The sequence below is a fragment of the Pagrus major genome, chromosome 2 (assembly GCF_040436345.1).
Source record: "Pagrus major chromosome 2, Pma_NU_1.0".
Taxonomy (NCBI): Eukaryota; Metazoa; Chordata; class Actinopteri; order Spariformes; family Sparidae; genus Pagrus; species Pagrus major.
Window position 1 is genome coordinate 30,391,593 of NC_133216.1, and position 19,486 is coordinate 30,411,078.

Sequence of the window (19,486 nt, forward strand, 5' to 3'; positions counted from 1 at the left end):
GCCAGTTATGGCTGGTCATGCTGAAAATCAGTTGATTCCTGTCCCTGGCTCATCCAACAGTGCATCTCTGCTGAAAACATAATTTCTCAATCAGCTCCTTTTTAATTGTGATGGGGTCCAAACATTATGATAAAGTTTTCTTCCAGAGTTAGAGCAGTTTGAGGTATTTCAAATTATGTCTTTATTGGTGTTACTCTTGGAGCTCTTTTCACTGGTTTGAATAGGGCAAGGCTCAGTTGGAAAAGGGTATTGTAACACACCTTCTTGTACCCATCAGAGTTTAGCAATATTTGAATCAAAATGTGATGACAGTTACATTGGTTTACAGTTACACATTTGTTTTTTAGCGTTGAGTTTTTGAGCATCAAGTTTTTCAGGGGCTCTAACATTGCTTTATGCATCTCTTCATTTGTTAGAATTAGAGGGTCCATTATAGGCCATCTTAAAGTTTAAAATATAAATCTACATTGGAAAAATGAATCTGTGGATTGCTCTTAATTTCTACACAGTGCTGACCAAAGTGTTCCATTAAATGACTTGTGGCCTGTTGCTTTGTCATCAGCAGCCACAACACACCAGCTTATGGGCAACTACAGCAAGGATGAAAGTATGTAAATATATCAATGGTTGTGCAACACCATCACATACAAACAGATGTAAATGGCATGATGAGACCACTAGGCCTAGGCCTGCATCAATAGCAATTAGAAAATAGTTTGATAAAATGTTCGAAAGTTTTACGTGTATGCATTAAATGCAAACCAACTTGACATCACAAAGCGATAACTCCCCAATTTATAAAAAGCCTCTCATATCCCTTAATAATGGAGCGTGCTATGAGTGACACGTGAGCAGCCAATCATTTATCAGTTATCATACCTATGAGCCACAGCCCCACCGGCAAACACACCAACCCATTCGGCCTCTGTCCCGGTCTACAGCTGCTACTCTCAATTTCACTCATCCTCCGGAGTCGCTCTTTGCTGCCAGAGTGTCTCCAGGCTGCTTAGGTAGAGCCGACAGGCCGGCTCTGGCTGCCGCTGCTCTGCCACCCGGCCTGTTTGCGCTGCCTGTGAGCCCAGAGACACTGCAGTTGTGCCGGTCAAAGTGGTCGGCGCAACCACCTGGGTAACTACAACTCACAATCCACTGCACCAGATTGTGTGATTTTATTTGTGTGTTTTTCAGTGTTGTGTTAACATAATTATAACCTTTGTGCCTTGGTGAAGTGTTTTTATTCAAAATAAAGAAGTTGAATTCAACATTTTTTCACCTGGACAAATAATAAAAATAGGACAGGTCATTAAAATCATTATCAATAATTATCCATATCGGCCAATATGAAACTTCACTATTGTGATGACTTTTCAGCCATATCACCGAGGCCTAATTAGACTTCAAAACTATAGGTAAAAGGCAACGGAATAACAGGGAGCTGGGTTTCATCATCATCATCATTTAATAATAAGATTCATTCCTGCTGACTTACACCAGTCGTAACAGAAAGCAACCTACCAGACATCCAATGTATGCCATTGTTTTCAACAAACTAAACTGTGTGATGTGTCTGCTCCCAGTGAGGCGTACACCTCAGTCCAGCCCTCTGGCTCAGGGCTCATCACATCACCAGCTCCATTCAGGTCCTGGTGCCGTCTTACAGCCGTCTGCCTTGCTGTCTAAGGTCAGCTCTGTTTCTCTGCCGATGTTTGAGTGTGGGCACATACGTGCTGGGGCCGGGTTTTATTAGGTCTGTTGTGGCGCCTCGTTCCCCATGGCTGGCCATAACACAGACATGTGACGTTACAGCCCTGAGCCAGAACTTGAACACATGTGGCCCACAGAGGTTGACATTAACCTTGTCTCGGTTCCATACATGTCACATCAATGCACAAATTCATACACTTAGCATGCAGGACAAACACTTACAGATAGGTGAGTGTATGCAAACATTAAGATGCACACACGCTCTTGCACATACACAGACAGCAGTCAAGGACCCTGCTTATGCTACAAAAACATCCATTGAACTGAGTCTCTGCTGTCATCACCATTGCAGTCTTACGAATCACCAAAGAGATTACTTTTCCTCTTGGCGCATACAACCACACACAGATTTAGACTCTGCGCACACATATACAGCAGAGTACTTTCAACCAATTAGAGCTGACAAATGCCAAGTAATTCTATATGAGAGATTGTGGTCTAGTAGAGCCTTAGACTGTACAGCATTATTGCTACCATGAAAACCACCAGAGTTGTTTTCCAGGCCGTCTCTGTCAGAGATATTTTTCAAGCAAGAGGAGAGTGTCCAACCAATGTTCTGCTCCATGCCTGTGGGCTTATTGTGGTTTAAATTCAACAAAACATGTCGTGTAACTGTAGTAAAGTCACATTGATACACAAGTGTGGATCAACTCAGGGCAAGTTTGCAAAGTACGTGTATGTCAACAGTCAGTTTTATCAGCCTGCTAATTTTACGTAACATCTGGCAGATCTGGCTCTTTATTGGCATTTTAAAAGTATACATAATCATAATCATAAACAAAAAGATAGATACAGTATATCACAGCAAGGCTGATATAATCTACTCTAGCAGTCTAGCAGTACGGTACACTTGATGGTTGTTGCCGACCCAAGACTGCCTGGGTGAAAAACACGCTGCTCGCATGAGTGAGCAGAGGTAGCTGGACAGCTACCCTCTGAGGTAGTGATTAGTCCAGCTCCTCTGTTGGGCCTGCCAGGAAAGGCACATTTACAGTGCAGGTGACATATTGTGATCTCTTGACTGCTTGTGACCCTTATACACTAAAAAAACATTTTGATAACGTTAAGCAAGAAAGGGCGTTTCTGGTCAGAGTTTGGTTCATAATGACAGAGTAGAGAAAATGTGAATTAACGTTAAGAGGGCATCAGAGAGGTGCATTTCAAATAATGTTTTGCCAGTGACTTTACTTATTATGTTGCTTCTACACCGACCTATTACCGAAATATAAAGATAATAATACATTCACCATTTGTAAATATTAGCTACATTCATGTAGAAATGGCATTTCTGTTTGTTTCATGTACCAAGACTAGGAATGTTACAGTCTCCTTATCCATCCATACAGATTTGATGTCTCTTCAGTGAAACAGAAGCTTCAATAGACACTCAGGTCGCATGCCCATTTCATTGACTGACGAGGACATGCTGCTGAAACAGGCGAATAATTATAATAACAACCATGTTGTGAAATGGAAATTTGCCGTAGGCTCTCCGGATACAGATAACAACAACATAAAAACATTCAAGTAGTCAACAGCCAAACAGTCCAACTCACATCACATGTTAAAAATGCAATATAATAAACACATCATAATATCCAAAAACATTTCATTCAGTTCAGTTCAGTTCAGTTCAGTTCAGTTCATTCAAACTTTATCAAAACACACTCATTGTCTGAGTCAAAAAATCCCAGTGTTGACCAAAGTACACGAATGAAAACAAACACTAAGGAAACAATGCTGAATTCATTCTTTAAATTCCTTAGCTTTGAGATACACTGCAAACTTTTAGCCTCTGGCCTGTGAGATGCTCATTGAGAGTTGTAAAAGTAAGTCCAGTTGCACGCACAAGCTCAGCAGTCTGAATCAACTGACTAAAAACTACTAGGCATAAGTCCAACACTCAACTTGACACAATCAATGACAATCAAGATAAAGGGGAGATGGTTTGAATACTTGGCAAGAAAATCAAAAATCAGTGACGCAAGAGTATCCAAATACATGTGAAACATCAACCGAGCTGGCCAACAACTGTGTATGAGTTGGACTCGAGGGGGATTTATCTTAGTTTCCTTTTAAGGTAAACACAGACAAGTATAACCAGGTCCTGTTTAAGCTAAAATAAGCCTTCAGCCAGTTTTCAACAGACAAGATGTCATTGCACAAGTATGTCTCTGGAGACAGAAGATGGACCATGACTGTGGAGCCACATCTCCAGCCCCAGGCTCAGGTGAGTGGTGAAAACAGACACCAGAGTGGAGAAGAGGCCAAGGGGTCACTTATCAAGTTCATTCTGCAAACATCACGACAGCATTTTAGCATGCAGCACTTGTCCTCCATCTAACTTTATCAAGAGTGTGGACAATAATGAGCCATATCATCTTTCATGTCTGGCCACGGGTTATGGTGTCCCTACAACTCACTAGGCTTTAACTGATGGCACACTGTGGCTGGGAAGGAGTGTGTTTCATAACCCTCACGAGGAGTGATCTGGGTATTTGACCTATAAAGTCCCCTTGAGACGATTACATAGGTCTGTAGGAATTGGAAAGCAACTGCAGACTACTATTAGCCAGTAATAGAAGTCAATATTTAGATTTCATACACGTCTGTAGATGTAAAAAGGGAAATATGCCTCCACCAAACGTGACAGTGACATGACACAGGGCAACCATCCAAATGAAACACAGGGTGAGATATAAACCACTCAGACAGCCTGATCCCACTGTGAGGAGTGCGTCTGACTTTGTCTCATCTCAGGAACAGCCTGTCCAGAGATGTCACACCTCCTCCACTCTATAGAGGCTGATAGATAGCCCGCACAATTATGTAACAAGCATCTTTTCCAGCCAACACTCTGTCCTCTTCTTCCACCAATACCAAATCTGTCATGAATGGCCCACCCATCTGGCCACCACCACACTCACTGCCTGAGAGTGAATGCGCGCTGACAGAAGTAGCAAGGAGCTTCCAAGTGGGATCTTCTGTTTATACCTCATGCCTGGCCCCAGGATCCATACGTCAAGGAACAGAACCAGAAAAAAAAACAGCAGAGGACTCTGATATCACCTCCTTACTGTGAAAACAACCAGTGGAGTCGAAAATCCAGAGATGTGGAGGGGTCTCTGTTTTGGAGCCAATCATTTAGAAGGGAGAGAGTGCCTTGATTCTCCACATCACTGTCACTGATAATCACTGGGTCTTCATACAGTAACACAGCATGAAGTCTTCTGTTATGCTAAGACATGATAAAAAATGAACTCTGACACTTGCAAAGTCAGACAGAGGTGCCAAATAAAACACGATGTCCAAAAGAATAAATTCTAAAAACACCAGCTACTAAAGATGAGAAGATTAAAATAGTCTTGTCTTCAGAGCCAGACACACATGACTATTCTCTCATACTTTTAATATCTCAAACTAAATATCTGCTGATACACATTGGTACATGCAGTAATTTTAGACCAGACTGCCTCAGCTAATTAATTTGGCCAGTATTTGTTTCTCTCTGGTGGAGACGTTGGCTTGCCCACCTCAGACTACCAGGCAAATGAGTTGGTCGACGTGGGTAAACATCTCTACATATGGATCTGCTGAACACATTACAGCAGCATGGAACAAGCTCAAGTCCTGAGTTGTGCCTCAATGGTATTGCTAGTGCTGTGGCCTGTGTAAGGATGAATAACAACAGTGAAGCAATATCAAATCTGAAAATAATTGCACTTGTTTTTCAGTCTTCTGTTCAATCTATTTCCGTGGTATCCAAATGGATGCCGGCATATTGGTATGCCATGGGGATTTTGTTACAACCATACACTATTATTACAATATACAACTATACAACAAGAAACGAATGAGTTTTTAAATTTACTTTATCGGTGGCTTTGTCCGCATTCAGTTCCCAACACAGCGGCAAATTCTATACCCTAAAAAAAACTTTAAAAACCCTCCAGGAAACTCCAGTGTTTTGCTGTTTATGCAGATTGTCGGGTGGCAGAAATTATTAGTGACACATCAAAGGCCACAGTTGACAGCCAGTGTGACAGAGGATAACAAGGTTTATTGAGCAGTTACCCTCATTCTTAATTTTGTAATCTATCTGATTTAAATCTGCGTGTTGCTGCTTTTATGCAATTTTACAAAGTTTCAAATAAATTCTTGAATAATTTTGTTAATAAATATTTTTAGATGAGCTATATAGGTGTAGAAAAAACATAAATGTGCACAGAGTGATTAGATAGCATGTCTTATAGAGGATATTTTGAACAGATATGAGCACAGGTGTACCTTGAGACTTTGGCTGGCCCTCCAGTGTGCCTTGGACAAAATGTTTGCAAATCACTGACCTATGTCATGCCCTTCTGTAGCTACAAAGTTTCCACAGAGCAAAATAAGGCATTTCATTTTTCAAGTCATGTATGTTTACTGTCGTTCACATGCTTAAATATTTCTTAAGGCGTCATCAATTGCTTCATTGGCCACTTGGGGGCAGCAGAACAAGCCTTCATAGTCCTGTATCACCCGAAAACTTTAAACCACCCATAACTGCTTAACCAGAATTTAAGCTCAGCGGACCTACGATCTGCATCAAATTGTACTCAACTAAATACACCTGATTTTTTTTCATTAAGATCCATGCATTGTTCCCTGAGACAATGATGAAAATATTGGAAAACTCAATGTTAAAGAACCTAAGAACAAATTCCTGGATCCATCCCTTTATCTGGATTCACACCAAAAGTTAATGGGGTCTATTCTGGGCTGAGATCCATCTTCCATCAAGTTTTGTGGAAATCTGTTCAGTAGTTTTTGTGTAATCCTGCTGACAAACCAACCAACAAGCAAACACACACAGGTGAAAACATAACCTCTTTGGTGGACGTAATAATTTTTTGTCATGTCCTGTCGTCCATGTCCTCTTTCTACTGTATTTTGTAATGGAAATGGCTCAGTTGTGATCACTTCCTATACGTCACTGAGCCATATCAATGACAACAGAGCACACTCCCATCTGCTCACGAAGACTATGAGATGTGTCTGAAAGCGCAGAAAAAAACCTAGTAAGTGAAAGATGAGTTAAGATTGTTTTTATCAAAACCCTGAATATGGTTTTGCTGTACCTTTATAACCATCTGGTTGTCTGAAAGTCATAGGATCTTTTGTTGTTATGATTTTCCATACAAACTGTTTTTGATGACACTGCATTGACAATTTCATCTCAACGAGCCTGTAGCAAAAAACATCATATTAGGAATGGCTATAATGACCAGATTATCATTCAGTACTGTTGTTCTTGGATACAGCCCACTCCAGTGCTCTGAAGCAATCCACCTGCCCAGACTCTTTGCATAACCTTCTGCATTCAAAGGCAAACCGCCAGCTCTTAAAATTGAAAAACAAACCATGAAATAGCATGCAAGTGGACACATGGTTAATAAAATATACTACTTAGAAAAGCCACCGTTATATATTTTGTTAATGTTGGAGTTCTGACCACATCTCCAGAGTTCTCTCCAAATGCCACAATGTGGTCATTGGCTAAATAGTGCAGCAGTGAGGCAGAAACCACTTTCCCTGAAGCCAAACAACTTGTTGTTCACCACTGGTGAAACCCAAGCAGGCCACTGCATGTCAGATGGAGATCCCTGGGTATTAATTAACAGTGTAGCTGAAGCGGAGACAGAAAGAGCAAAATAAGAAGACCGAGAGAGTCAAAGTGTTCTCTTTGACAGCTGCTGACAAGCTTTAAATCCTCCAAACTGCTCTTCATCCTCACCTCCATCATCAAGCTGTCAGCGAGGACTTGTGGTACCATTTGAATTGTTTACGTATGTAGTAATATGCCATTTTAGGGAGTAAAAATAAAGAATCATGTCATTCTGTGACAGGTGCAGCAAAAGACTGGCAGAGCAGAGGTGCCACGTGTAGAGGTGCTGTAAACCAACAAAGAAGCCCTTAAGACCAACAAGCAGCACACTGACAAACCAGAAAAAGTAGTAGGTAGTACAGGTGCACTGACAAAGAGCACCTGTGCATTCTCAGAGTAGGTGGAGTGGTAAAAATGTCAGTCTATCAGCAGATATGACGTGTCCTCTGGACTAACAGAGGGAATGTTCCACACTTACAGAGTGTTACTGACCAAAGTCCAATGGCCAAACAGCTCACAGAGAACATCTGAACAACTTGATTCAATTATATTCATTACAAACATTATATTGTATCATCGCCACCACTGACCCACTTTCTCCTCCATATGATTGCAGCCAATGTTGTTCAGTGCATGTAAGTGAGTACAGGAGTCTCAAAGGCCATATTTCATTTAGTTCTCGGGCAAACCCACCTCAACACTTGCATGCACTTATGAAGTTGCCTTAACACATTTTAAAGACTGACATAAGTGTCAGCTTGCTTTTGTGAAAGTGTAATTTGTATTTATTTGTATTGACGGATGTTTGCCTCAATAATAATCACCAACTGGAGTTTACTCAGCCTTTTATTTGCCAAATAAAGGCAGCATCATGTTAACAGACACATTTAACAAAGAAAACCCATGAAGTGAACGTACAAATGCTTGTGATGTCAACATCAAGTGGCTGCACTCTGTTACATCTACAGTACATCTAGACACTGACAACAATCTGGCTCCAGCTGAATTTTCCGTCCAGACTGCTGTCTAAGAGAAAGAGACTATATTCATTTTAAACTGTCCCACTTTCCAGTCCATAAAAATCAGACATCTCCCAAACCAGAGCCTCGCCTTGGACCCCATTTATAGGAGCAGAGAGCCGGCTCTTCCAGCCAGACCTGTCACACACAAACACAAACACAAACACACACACACACACACACCCTGTTTGGTCCTGGTTTCATCCTCCACACACAAGCACACACTTTCTCTGTCCACTCAGAATTGTGACAGACGTGCATTCACCACACTGGATTGTAGACTGGCATGGATAAAGTTTTTGCCGCCAGCAGCTTCTCTTGCCTCTCACCAATCAGCTGTCAGATTATATAAAACCTTCAAAGCACTTGATATAACCTCAGTCAGTCAGTCCCACTAAAAATGCTCTCAATGGGATTTTAAGACTAATATGTGGATCAATTTAAGAATAAATGAACAAAACTTAAAAAAACATTGAATTATTCTTAATATACAAAATCAACCATGTAATTATGGTATACATGGTTGGAGTGGTCCGTCAATGAGTTAGTTCTGAATCACCAGATCTCCACAGAGCTGTGCCAAAGCAGGAGAAAAGGATGGGCTTGACCCATGATTATTCTTCTCTTGTGAAAAAACACTGTGGTGTGCAATCGTCTACTGGTCCTGGGTGGCACAAAGTCCAGTATTCAGTGACAGTGCCCTACCAAAACAGTGTTGGCGCTGGGAGGAAACTGGCTTTGCATGTAGGGAGGTTAAGCTCTTGCATTAAAATGGTTAAATCCCCATGAAACAAAACTTAACAGCTGCTGGCTTCCTTACGTTTGTACAGTTGGCAACCAGGTTAGGGTTGGGGAAATTTGATGTTTTCAGCATGTAGGCTGCAAGTTCAGAGGCTTATACCCACAGTCCACATCCAGTTAGTCAGAACACCAGCGACTTAACTGGTATGACAGTGTGAAGCATCATTATTGAGGCTGAGGTTATCTGTGGCTTAATACCATTTGTGCACTGATATAAAGGTGGTAGTTCAGCTGTGGCTGTTAAAATGTGATTGTGAGGTCCCACTACCTGATTTTACAGAGCTTTTGTTTCTCCAAATCAAATATATTTCACAGCAATGGTATAAATATATATTTCATATCTTAGCTGAAATGGGTTTGGAAAATTTACATTTTTGATTTTTTATTTTATCACTTTCTCCTAAATAATCCAGATGACTTTTGACCAACCAGGGGCAAAAAAAACTACCAGACAAATCACTGACATACAGCCCTGATACACCATCAGGTTATCACACTGTTATTATCACTGTTGTTGGAAAACCAAACAATGAGCTACAAATGGCAGAGTCATTTGGTTCAATTCCAATATTAAAGAGCAAAATGCTGATATTTCAGCATTGTGATATATTTACAACAACAATGCTTGCATGCTGATGTTTAGCAGGTGTAATGTTTATGATCATAGTTTGGGGGATGGGAATGAAATTCATAAATACTGTTTGGCTGCACATTCAGGCTTAGCAAGGAATAGGAACTAGAAGATCTCTTAATTAGATGGTGTACATCCCGTAATGCTTCAGGTACGATTTGGGTAACTATCTATAAATCCTGGCAAAACCCTGAAGGTGGTGGCCAAGACAATTTAAAACACAAATGCTGGTCCAACAATCTGGGCTACCTAAAGGGCCGCACAATATGGTTAAAAATCAAACTGCGATTACTTTGACAGATATTGTGATTGTGATATGATTCACAATAAGTAGGAATGGTCATTTTAGCATCACTCACTTTTGATTTTCACTGAAAAAACTATCATAGTCATGATGATGTGACCTTTGTTGTAGTCTGTACCAAACAAACATGTTTTCTTCCATCTGGAGAACAAGAACACATTTTACCTTTATCAAAAAACTGCAGCTTCTTGAGATTTGGATTTTATGCTTCACCATATTAAGTTTTTTGATACTAACAATTAAAATATATTATTTTTTGTACAGCGCTTTTCAAGAGACTCAAAGATATTTGACATGTGAACATAAAAGCAATACACTAGAAACAAATATCATAAAAGCAGCACACTACAAGCAAATCTAAAAACATACATCATACGACATTAATCACACATTAGATACGATTTCCATCATTCTTCCATCACTTTTTTTCTTTTAGTTGAGTAGCTTGCTTATATAAGCCTTTTATATAGTTGTCATTTTTATGTATGCTATTGCTGCTTTTGTTTGAATTTTTCTTTTAAATAGCTATAATATCTATGCTTGGATTTTTTTTACTGTTGTTTCACTGTCTATACTGTTCATAACTTTGCATTTGTTTTCAACTCTGATGAAAGAGTGTACATGAGCAGAGCTATCTTAGTAACACAATTTCAGACGTAGTTTTTCTATCAACAGCAGTTCACAGCCAGAGCATCTCGTCTCCACTGTACAGAGAAACCACTTGATGAGAGGATACCTGCCACACTGAGAGCTGTCACTGCCATGTTGACAGACTGCTGCCTAATTTAGACGAGGCCAAACGAAAAGCACAAGGCCTTTCATACTTGGCTGGTTGACCTCCTTAAAATAGAGTGCCCAGTATCAATGTGAAGAAATTATATTCTGGTACTGACACCCCAGGGAACGTGAGGTCACAGCACTAACAGCGCAAACACTAGAACCTGAGAACATTGTCTGCATGTTCAGTTTACTGGCAGCAGGAGCTATACCTATCTGTGACAAATGTTTGGGGAGTTGATGTCAAGCATTCTCATGAGGGTCAAATAGTGCAAGCATACATACATACACACGTATGCACGTACACTATATTTTACAGCAAATGTACTATTGGAAGGACTTGATGCAACTGTATGGATTACCCACCTCGGGTTTATAGGTGGTTGCAGTCTTGATCACAAATTATGGTAAGATGGACCTGGAGACCAACACATTGGTACTTATGCTAGTGTTGTACCTGAGGGACATGGTGCAGTCATTCCAACCCTCACCTATGGTCATGTGGCTTAAGGCTGTAACCAAAAGAAAGAGATCAAGGATACAACTGACCTGAAGAACTGAAGAAGCCTCTTGGATGAGAGGTGAAACGTATTCAAGGAACTGAAACAAGTCCAGCTGCCTACGATACAGCACTTAGAATTACCATGACCTGGATGACTGAGAATCTTCACCAACATCATGGACCAAAAAGATCAAAATGAATTTCCTTCGGACAGAGGAGATCTGTGCAGGTGTCATTACCTCCCACACCATTCCCATGTTGGGGTGGAATCTAGGTAGCTGTGTCAGACAGTTTCTGTAGTTTCTGAGGCAGATAATCTGACAATCATGCTCACTTTGTGCAGCGATTATTAGATTTGTAAAGGTGAGACAGTAAGAAGCTTTGAAATTCTCTTTCAAGCTATTTTTTTTTTCATTTTTAAAAGGTGCAACATGTAAAAAATTTGACTGTAAAGCATTGAAATATTAACTAAAACCATCAAAGCTAGCTACACGGCTAACAGAGCTAATTAGGTATCGGCAGCTACAGTTAGCAGCTGTTGGTGGTTACTTTTGGTGATCTGCTGTCCCCTATTTGTTCGCAGTATGACTTTCACAGGTGGCCAGTTCTTGCATAGAGTATTGCACCTTTAACACAATTACTTTTGTCTGTTCGTGTAAACAACCAAGTGCAACACTCTGAATATCTTCAAGGAGACAGTCCTAAAATGAGCTCCATAGTCCCTATTAAGAACATCACGTTATGCTGCTCTATGATAGCAGGTTTTAACTGAGTGTGGCCATTTGTGACAGATAGAAACACTTACATCTTGAGATGTGTTAAAAGACACGTTGTGCAAACTCATCCCATTTGCCCTGGGAAAGCAGCAATGGCCAAAGGGTATCCCAACATTTTGGTGCAGATGAAGGCACAGGTGGGTGATAAATGAAAGGAACAACTTTCTGAGCACCTTCATGCTCCCCAGAGAATGAACTCATTTCTGTTTTGGAACTACTATTGACCTTATACACTAAAAGCAAACTGTAGAATTGCTGTCGGACCATTCAACTCCGTAGTGCTGATCAAAATAATAGATTTTGGAGTCAGACATAAACCATTGGGCCGCACAGTATGCACAGTTTAAAAACTGACAGGCTGCCAAAAATACCAAGACTCTGCTTCACAGTCTACTTACAGTTCACATACCATGTGTTTGCCACCAGCAAACCACTGACCACACATACCTTAGCACAGCAATGATGAAGTGCAAATTCTTTTATAGGCCTGTGTATTGCTCAGATGTGGGAGCAGTATCACCTGGACTGATGTGCAGACAGATTGTTGTTTGGTAATCTATCAACAACAGGTTTCTGATTCTGCAACATTTTACTTTATGAGAAGGACTGTATCAGTTTTATTAAATGTCTTATAATGAGAAAAGTTAATCCTACACTGGCAAGGGGCTTTCCACAAATGATTAGCTTTGTCTCTTCCAAAAAAATGGCCAACGTTTGTGAATATTTCAGTTCTTTTAGTGATTAATATTGAGTGACTTCATAATGTTTGTTTGCAGTTTTACCTAGTTGGAGGGTGAGTGTGTGTTTATAGATGCTATGTTGGCTCCGTGTACTGTAATTCCAATCATGTGAACAAGCAATTAGCATTCCTTAGCTAACTTACATGTAGTCTGCAGAACTGCTGTACTATGCAAAGTGTGTACTGCAGTTCATACTTGAAATGGGATAGTTAAAGATGTAGTTTATGTAGGATTTTCATACTATTTCTCAAATGTATTATGTTGATCGTAGCATAAAAAGCGACTTATCATTTCATTTTAAGTAAATTATTATTACCTACAACATTCACAACTTGTCATTTTGCTAAGATAAAAAAGTGTTATTTCATTATTGCACAAATGGTAATGTTGATTCATTATCAATCTCACCTTTATAACAGAGTTTAAGTTGAACATTATAAGAACTTTTTAGGCCGATAGTGATATATTCTATCAGGATATTACAGGATGGTAAAGTTTAATTTTTCTCAGCTGTGGATGCTACAATGACAAGTCAGGATAAATGTCAAGAGAAATACAAATGTTTAGCTAAAATATGTAACAAATACAAAACAATATACTAATATGTTAAATATTTTTACTTTCAAATTCTTTAAAATCTAAATTAGCCTATATCCAAGGTGTACAAGGACAAGCAAACACAACAAAACTAAAGAAAACAAGGTTGTGGGTATTTTAATGGGACATGTGAGTCTGCAGTGAGTACTTTAGACTTTAGTTTGCAGTGTCAACATGAGTTGACCCCTAGTGCTGCAACTCAAACATTTGTTATAGAGTACGATGGCTGATGGGAAAGAATTTCTGCTCCCTTACTTTTGCAGCTGAGGGGCCAAAGACCTGCCTGATGGTCACTGAACAAGGGCAGTTGTGAGAGCCACATTGTTAGCATGGCTAAACCTTTATTGTATATACTAATTCAGTTGATTTTGCCAATTTGTTTTGGTTGTTTTATTTGTAGGGATGTAATGAAATACAGAATTTCACAATGTCACGATCAAAGATTCTGTGCTACAGTCGAGCTGTAGTAACCACCGACCTGTTCAGCCATTCTCAAGAATGATCGCAGTGCGGGCTGTCCTGTCACTGTTCCGCCACCTGGCCTGTCTGCTTCATCTAACAAACCAAGAGACACTTCAGACACTTTACCAGCGGGGAAACTATGGCTCACAATCCGCTGCATCAGCTCTGCTACTAGCTGTTTGTTTTTACAAACCAACTGCGAGAAAAACACAACTGCAACCTGTTAACACCCGACAACAACACTGCACATACAATCAGGAAATAATAACGAGATTTTTGTGGCCCTGGTCATGTGCTGTAACAAGAGAAAGGGAGATCGGATGGACCTGCAGCCAAGTGCCTGTTCTCTGCTGTCTTCCCGTGTCACACCCCCCGGGTGCCCTGGTAGTCCCACTGTACAACCAGAGGGAGGGAGGGACTGCTGCTGGCTGCTGTATTGTTTTGCAGTTGTACATATTCCAATCATTAATTGCCAACGACAATTCATTGCTGCTTTTTACACATGCGTAGGTCATGGCCGCTTTTTTGTACTAAAGAAGGAAAGCAGAAGAACCTCAAGTACAAGTAAAAACAAATTGTCTACAAAAAAAAATATCGTGATAAATATCGTACTGTGATATTTTGGTATCGTTACATCCCTATTGATTTCATTTCATAATTTAATGCATTCATCTAAATCTATATATCTATTGATAACTTCCTGGATTGCGGTTTAACAAGTGATATTGATATTTAGTTTTTAAAGTACTCTTTAGTGGCATCTCACGACTGTTACATTAATGCAGTGTGTCACCTGTTAATAAGTGTCCCAAACAGGAGTCTGATGGTCCTCTGAATGTTTTCAGTGCACAGCCAGCTCCACTGCTTCCTCATCAGCAGACACAGGATGTTCAGAGCCACCTCAGCCAGCGCCGTCTCAGATGCTGCGGTCACACAATGCAAGACACATAAATACACAACTCACCATGACAAACTACAAGAGATCATCTCAATCAGATTTAGCAGATCAGGTAGCATGAAAAAGCTGCATCTGACAGACAAGAATATACATCTCAAAACAAACATTATTATCTGTTTCAGAGAAATACATTTCTTCTGTGTGCATCTGATCAACATGCAGGTCCAGTTATCACATCGTCCACCTCATACATTTATTAACACTGCCCTCATGTGGATAGACCTAGGTGCTGCTGGTTCTGCGGAGTGTGATTTTTTATTCTAGCACTCACAAATGTTCTTCTACATTACAAGTGCAATGGTTTAGTCAAAGCCATCTTTTTGGTAAGCACAATCCTTCAATGCTGTCTGAGTGAAAGGCCTGATCAGGAAACAGAAAACATATTGATGGCATCACAACACAATAGTTCTCTGGGAATCAAACACACACCTCTCTTTAGTCTTCGGTCCGTTACGCTTTAGCAGTTTTCGTAATACTGATATAATAACTGACAAGAATTCAAGAGGACCACAGCTGCAACCATGCATACACATACACAGAGTAACATGTTTACTGACAGCTTTCTGCAGTAACTTGATTTATTAAATGTCATGTACACAAGAAATACATCTTTCTGAAGCTGTTGGACTGGACTGCAATATCCGCCCAGATAATTTGCCACGCTGAAGTAGCATATTAGCATTCTGTATTCTGTCTGGTAACTTTTAAGGTGGAACTTTTGAGGTTCTGATCACAATTTAATTTACACTGATCGCCCGGGAAAAAAGCACATTCCTTCATAAAGACAATGACCAGCTGCTTAACAAGAAAGAAATGCAATAAATGAAGAATGTCTCACACCAATGTCAAGCAAATTCACAGATAGTTGCAAACAAACTAGACATGGTTCCATTCATGAGGGTGAATGGAGAAGCGGTGTTTAAAATAGGGCTGACACAATACATACATGATTATCGTGGCCAAAAGAATTCATGATAACAATATTATTGCAATATCTATTTTTTGCATATCTATATCTATATTACGAAATCTTCTGTACACACTGATATTATTACATAATATGTACACTGATATACACATTTAGCCTTTTAGTAACCACAGTATGGGTTAGTTCCTGTCGGGCTATTTGTTGAATATTGATAGATGGAGCTTTGCAGTTAAAATTAGGTCATTATTCAGAGTCATTAAGTTTATCATTCAAGTAATTTTGTAATGTAAAAATGTCATATTTAATATATCATTAATGAATAACTAATATTAGATAGTTAAGCCAACTATTAATTAAAGAACCTGCTTAAAAATGTGTATCCATACACCGAAGACTTTTACAAAGAAATACCTAAGTGACAAAGTTTCACTTTCAGTTCTGGCTTTCTCTACTCACACTAATCCACTCCCTCATATTGTCACACTCTCTCTTAAAGGGGTCATCTTATATAACACTCAAACATCAAGTTTCCATCACTAACAGAGTTGCTTGAGTTAACTAAAACCAGAGTTCAGTGTCCACACTGCCTTCAATGGCAGATTTACATTCATCCAACCGGCAACACAGCTGTCACCCATGTCAGTGGATGAGGTTTTAGGTTTGGAAAGAAAAACTAAAAGGACAGTCACACCAAGTCACATTCCTGTGTGTGCAAGATGACTGAAAGATGGAACAAGCCGCAGTCGATCAGACTGTCCCGCTGTAATCATGGTGAGTTACTGAATGGAAAGTGGTAGAGTGAAGCAGACAGGAAAGTAGGAAGACAACAGTCAGTGAGTCAGCGAGTTGGTCTGACACAAAGGAAAACGAAAGCAGACAAGCCAGGGTGAGTCAGACGAGCAGACATGATGATTGCAGAGATAAAACTAAGAGGCTCACAGGCTAGGATTCAAGTTCAAAATTGACTTTTGGCTCAATTAAAATATTTGAATAAATCCATATAACTGCAATACCAGCTTTCTTTATTTGTAATAAGCTTATGTGCTAGTGCCAACACTGGTATAATGATCTCTCCACTGGGTCCAGCAGACTACGAGCAATAACTCTACTGCATGGTATGCTGAGATGGCGAATGGTGATAGGTATGTTTCTTTTACATCAGTACACTTTAAACTCCTTTGTTGACTTTAAACTTACATACAGCAGCTTTAAGACATGTACCAACTACCACTTGAGATCAAACAGAGTAAATATTTTATCTCACAATGTATCCCCCTTGCCATGTTCTTACCTGCTTCCTGACACGGCTTTCCACTCAGGCTGTCAATAATTTGGCCTCTGAATTCTGTCACTACTGGACTGTCGTCCCTCTCTGGCTCGCCTCTCATGGACAGTTTCTCTTGTTCGGTGATAAAGGTTTGTAGATCTCCAAAAGACATCCCGTTAAACACCTTCAAGATGAAAGAAAAACTTGAACCATCCCTTAAAAAGTCACTGTATTACTGAATCACTGGTGCTCATCAAAGTGCAGTTACTTACTGTGCTGGTTTGCTCAAAACTGAACAAAACCTGTGGTTTAATGTCTGAGCCGTTCATAAAGGGGACGTTTTTACTGGAGAACTTCAGACGAGACCTAGGATCATACAAATCATACAAACAATTTAATGTTTATATGAAAAAAAATCTATAAAATTAATGAAATATAATTTATTAATTGTCAATAATTAAATCTGTGTGATTCTGATTTCAAAATGTGACAATAATCCCATGTACAAAATATTTTATATGTTAAAACACATAACTCGTACTGCTACAAAGACAATGGTGCTCTTTTCACCTGCCAGCAGAAGTTCACGCTCTATGTGATATTATATGAAGCTCCACAACAGCAACTAAACATACTTTGAGGTTGTGTCAAACGCCAATAATGTTCATAAAAACGCATGACTAGACTATTAATATTAACATTTTATGTCCTGGTTATCATGGCCAAAATAATCCAAATAGGGATACAATGGGCAAGCCGAGCCTTTAGACATGGTAGCAGGCTTCAAAATATAATGTAATTGTAATGACTGGAAAGATGTAGGATCCCCTTTGTGGCTATTAAAAATAAATCAGGAAATCAATGTAGGACTGTATGTTGGCAAGCTAGACAGCTTTATCAAGTCACGTGAGGATATTCACGATTATCTCAATAATGGAAATTTACCATGATCATGATATAAGACCTCATATCTTCCCATCCCTATACATGACAAAACTGGTGTCATCACAACTAGGGAATTAACACGGGATTTTTCGGGTGGACAGTGCTAACATTGTGGAGGTAAAGCAGGGGAAACCCAGCGTTTCTGCAAGTCTGCAAAAGCTTTGCCCCTTGTGTAACACCTCCCTCTATATGGGTTTGTGTTCCCTGGCAAAACTGGATCTCTGGAGTCATACTTGTTCTTCTTGTCACCACTTATTTTCCCTCCATCCACCTCTCCTTCATTCTCCTCTGTTGGGCTCTGAGGTTCTGAACGAGGAAACGCCGTCTTCAGAGTGTCCACGATAGCATTCACCACAATCTATACACAAAAACACACAAGCACTGCATTACAAACTCACTGTGAACCCAATAGAGGCTTAGGCATAATTATCTTACAAATAAACATAATTCAGGATCAAACCTTATCTATGCGTGACACAATAAAAGGTTTCTTGACAAAGGCGATCCTGGCATCTGTATTGAGAGCCAGAAACTCCTGCATCTCTTCACTGTTGGCTATTTCAGAGATGATACAGAGTTGCTGAAATAGAGGACAACAATGTAAAATGTTACATTAGGCCTACAAATACTTAATTAATGTAATTAAATATCAATCAATTCACCTTTAGAAAGGTCTCCAGAAGTCCTTTCCTGGCCTCTATCTTGTCACTGTCCATGTTTCCAAAAGGCATGTCTGGAAATACTTTCTTTGGACCTTTCACACCTGAAACACAGATTACAGACAAAAAAATCATTGATGTACGTCTGTTTGTACGTCTCTAGCCAGGCTAAAGCTAAACTGGCCACTGTTAGGACTAGCGGCTCAGAACAGCCACAGCGTATCAAACTAGAAAAAGAGTCCATCCGTCCTACCTTTGATGAGTTTCCGTAGTTCTGTTTTTTCTTCCAGCCGCGTCTGCAGGTTGAGGAACTCGCTGTATCGTCTGTTGACCATGTGATAGGCTACCGGCTGAACTGATGATGGATTCTCACCACCTGAGAGTACAACTTCAGCCTCCTCAGCATCTGGCTGGATGCTTCCTGGGTTCTCACAGCCCATCGCTGTCTCATACTGAAAACCAACACAACACAGTATAAGGCTTGTGCCAAGATTCAACATAGTTCAAGGATTGTAGGACTGCGATAATGACAAAATTCCCTGGGGCTATTCAGCAAAAAGATAAAAATGTATTACAATGTAAACAATCTCTATCTGATTCAACACACAGTTACCCTTATGATAGTAAACTGAATATCTTTAAGGTTTGGACAAATAGTCGGATAAAACATGTAATTTAAATTTAAAAATAAATCAGGAAATCAATGTAG

At 39.8% G+C, this 19,486-nt stretch overlaps 1 protein-coding gene across 1 annotated transcript in view; it reads right to left on the minus strand.

Moving 5' to 3' along the window:
* LOC141013187 (sorting nexin-19-like) overlaps positions 1-19,486 on the minus strand; it is a 43,022-nt gene that overhangs the window by 18,257 nt on the left and 5,279 nt on the right. The window contains exons 5-11 of the mRNA XM_073486798.1: positions 19,031-19,229; positions 18,781-18,881; positions 18,579-18,698; positions 18,352-18,476; positions 17,446-17,539; positions 17,198-17,357; positions 14,814-14,943 (exon numbers count right to left, since the gene is read on the minus strand). Of these exons, the coding sequence (XP_073342899.1) occupies positions 14,814-14,943; positions 17,198-17,357; positions 17,446-17,539; positions 18,352-18,476; positions 18,579-18,698; positions 18,781-18,881; positions 19,031-19,229 (929 nt within the window). The remainder of the gene's footprint in view (positions 1-14,813; positions 14,944-17,197; positions 17,358-17,445; positions 17,540-18,351; positions 18,477-18,578; positions 18,699-18,780; positions 18,882-19,030; positions 19,230-19,486) is intronic.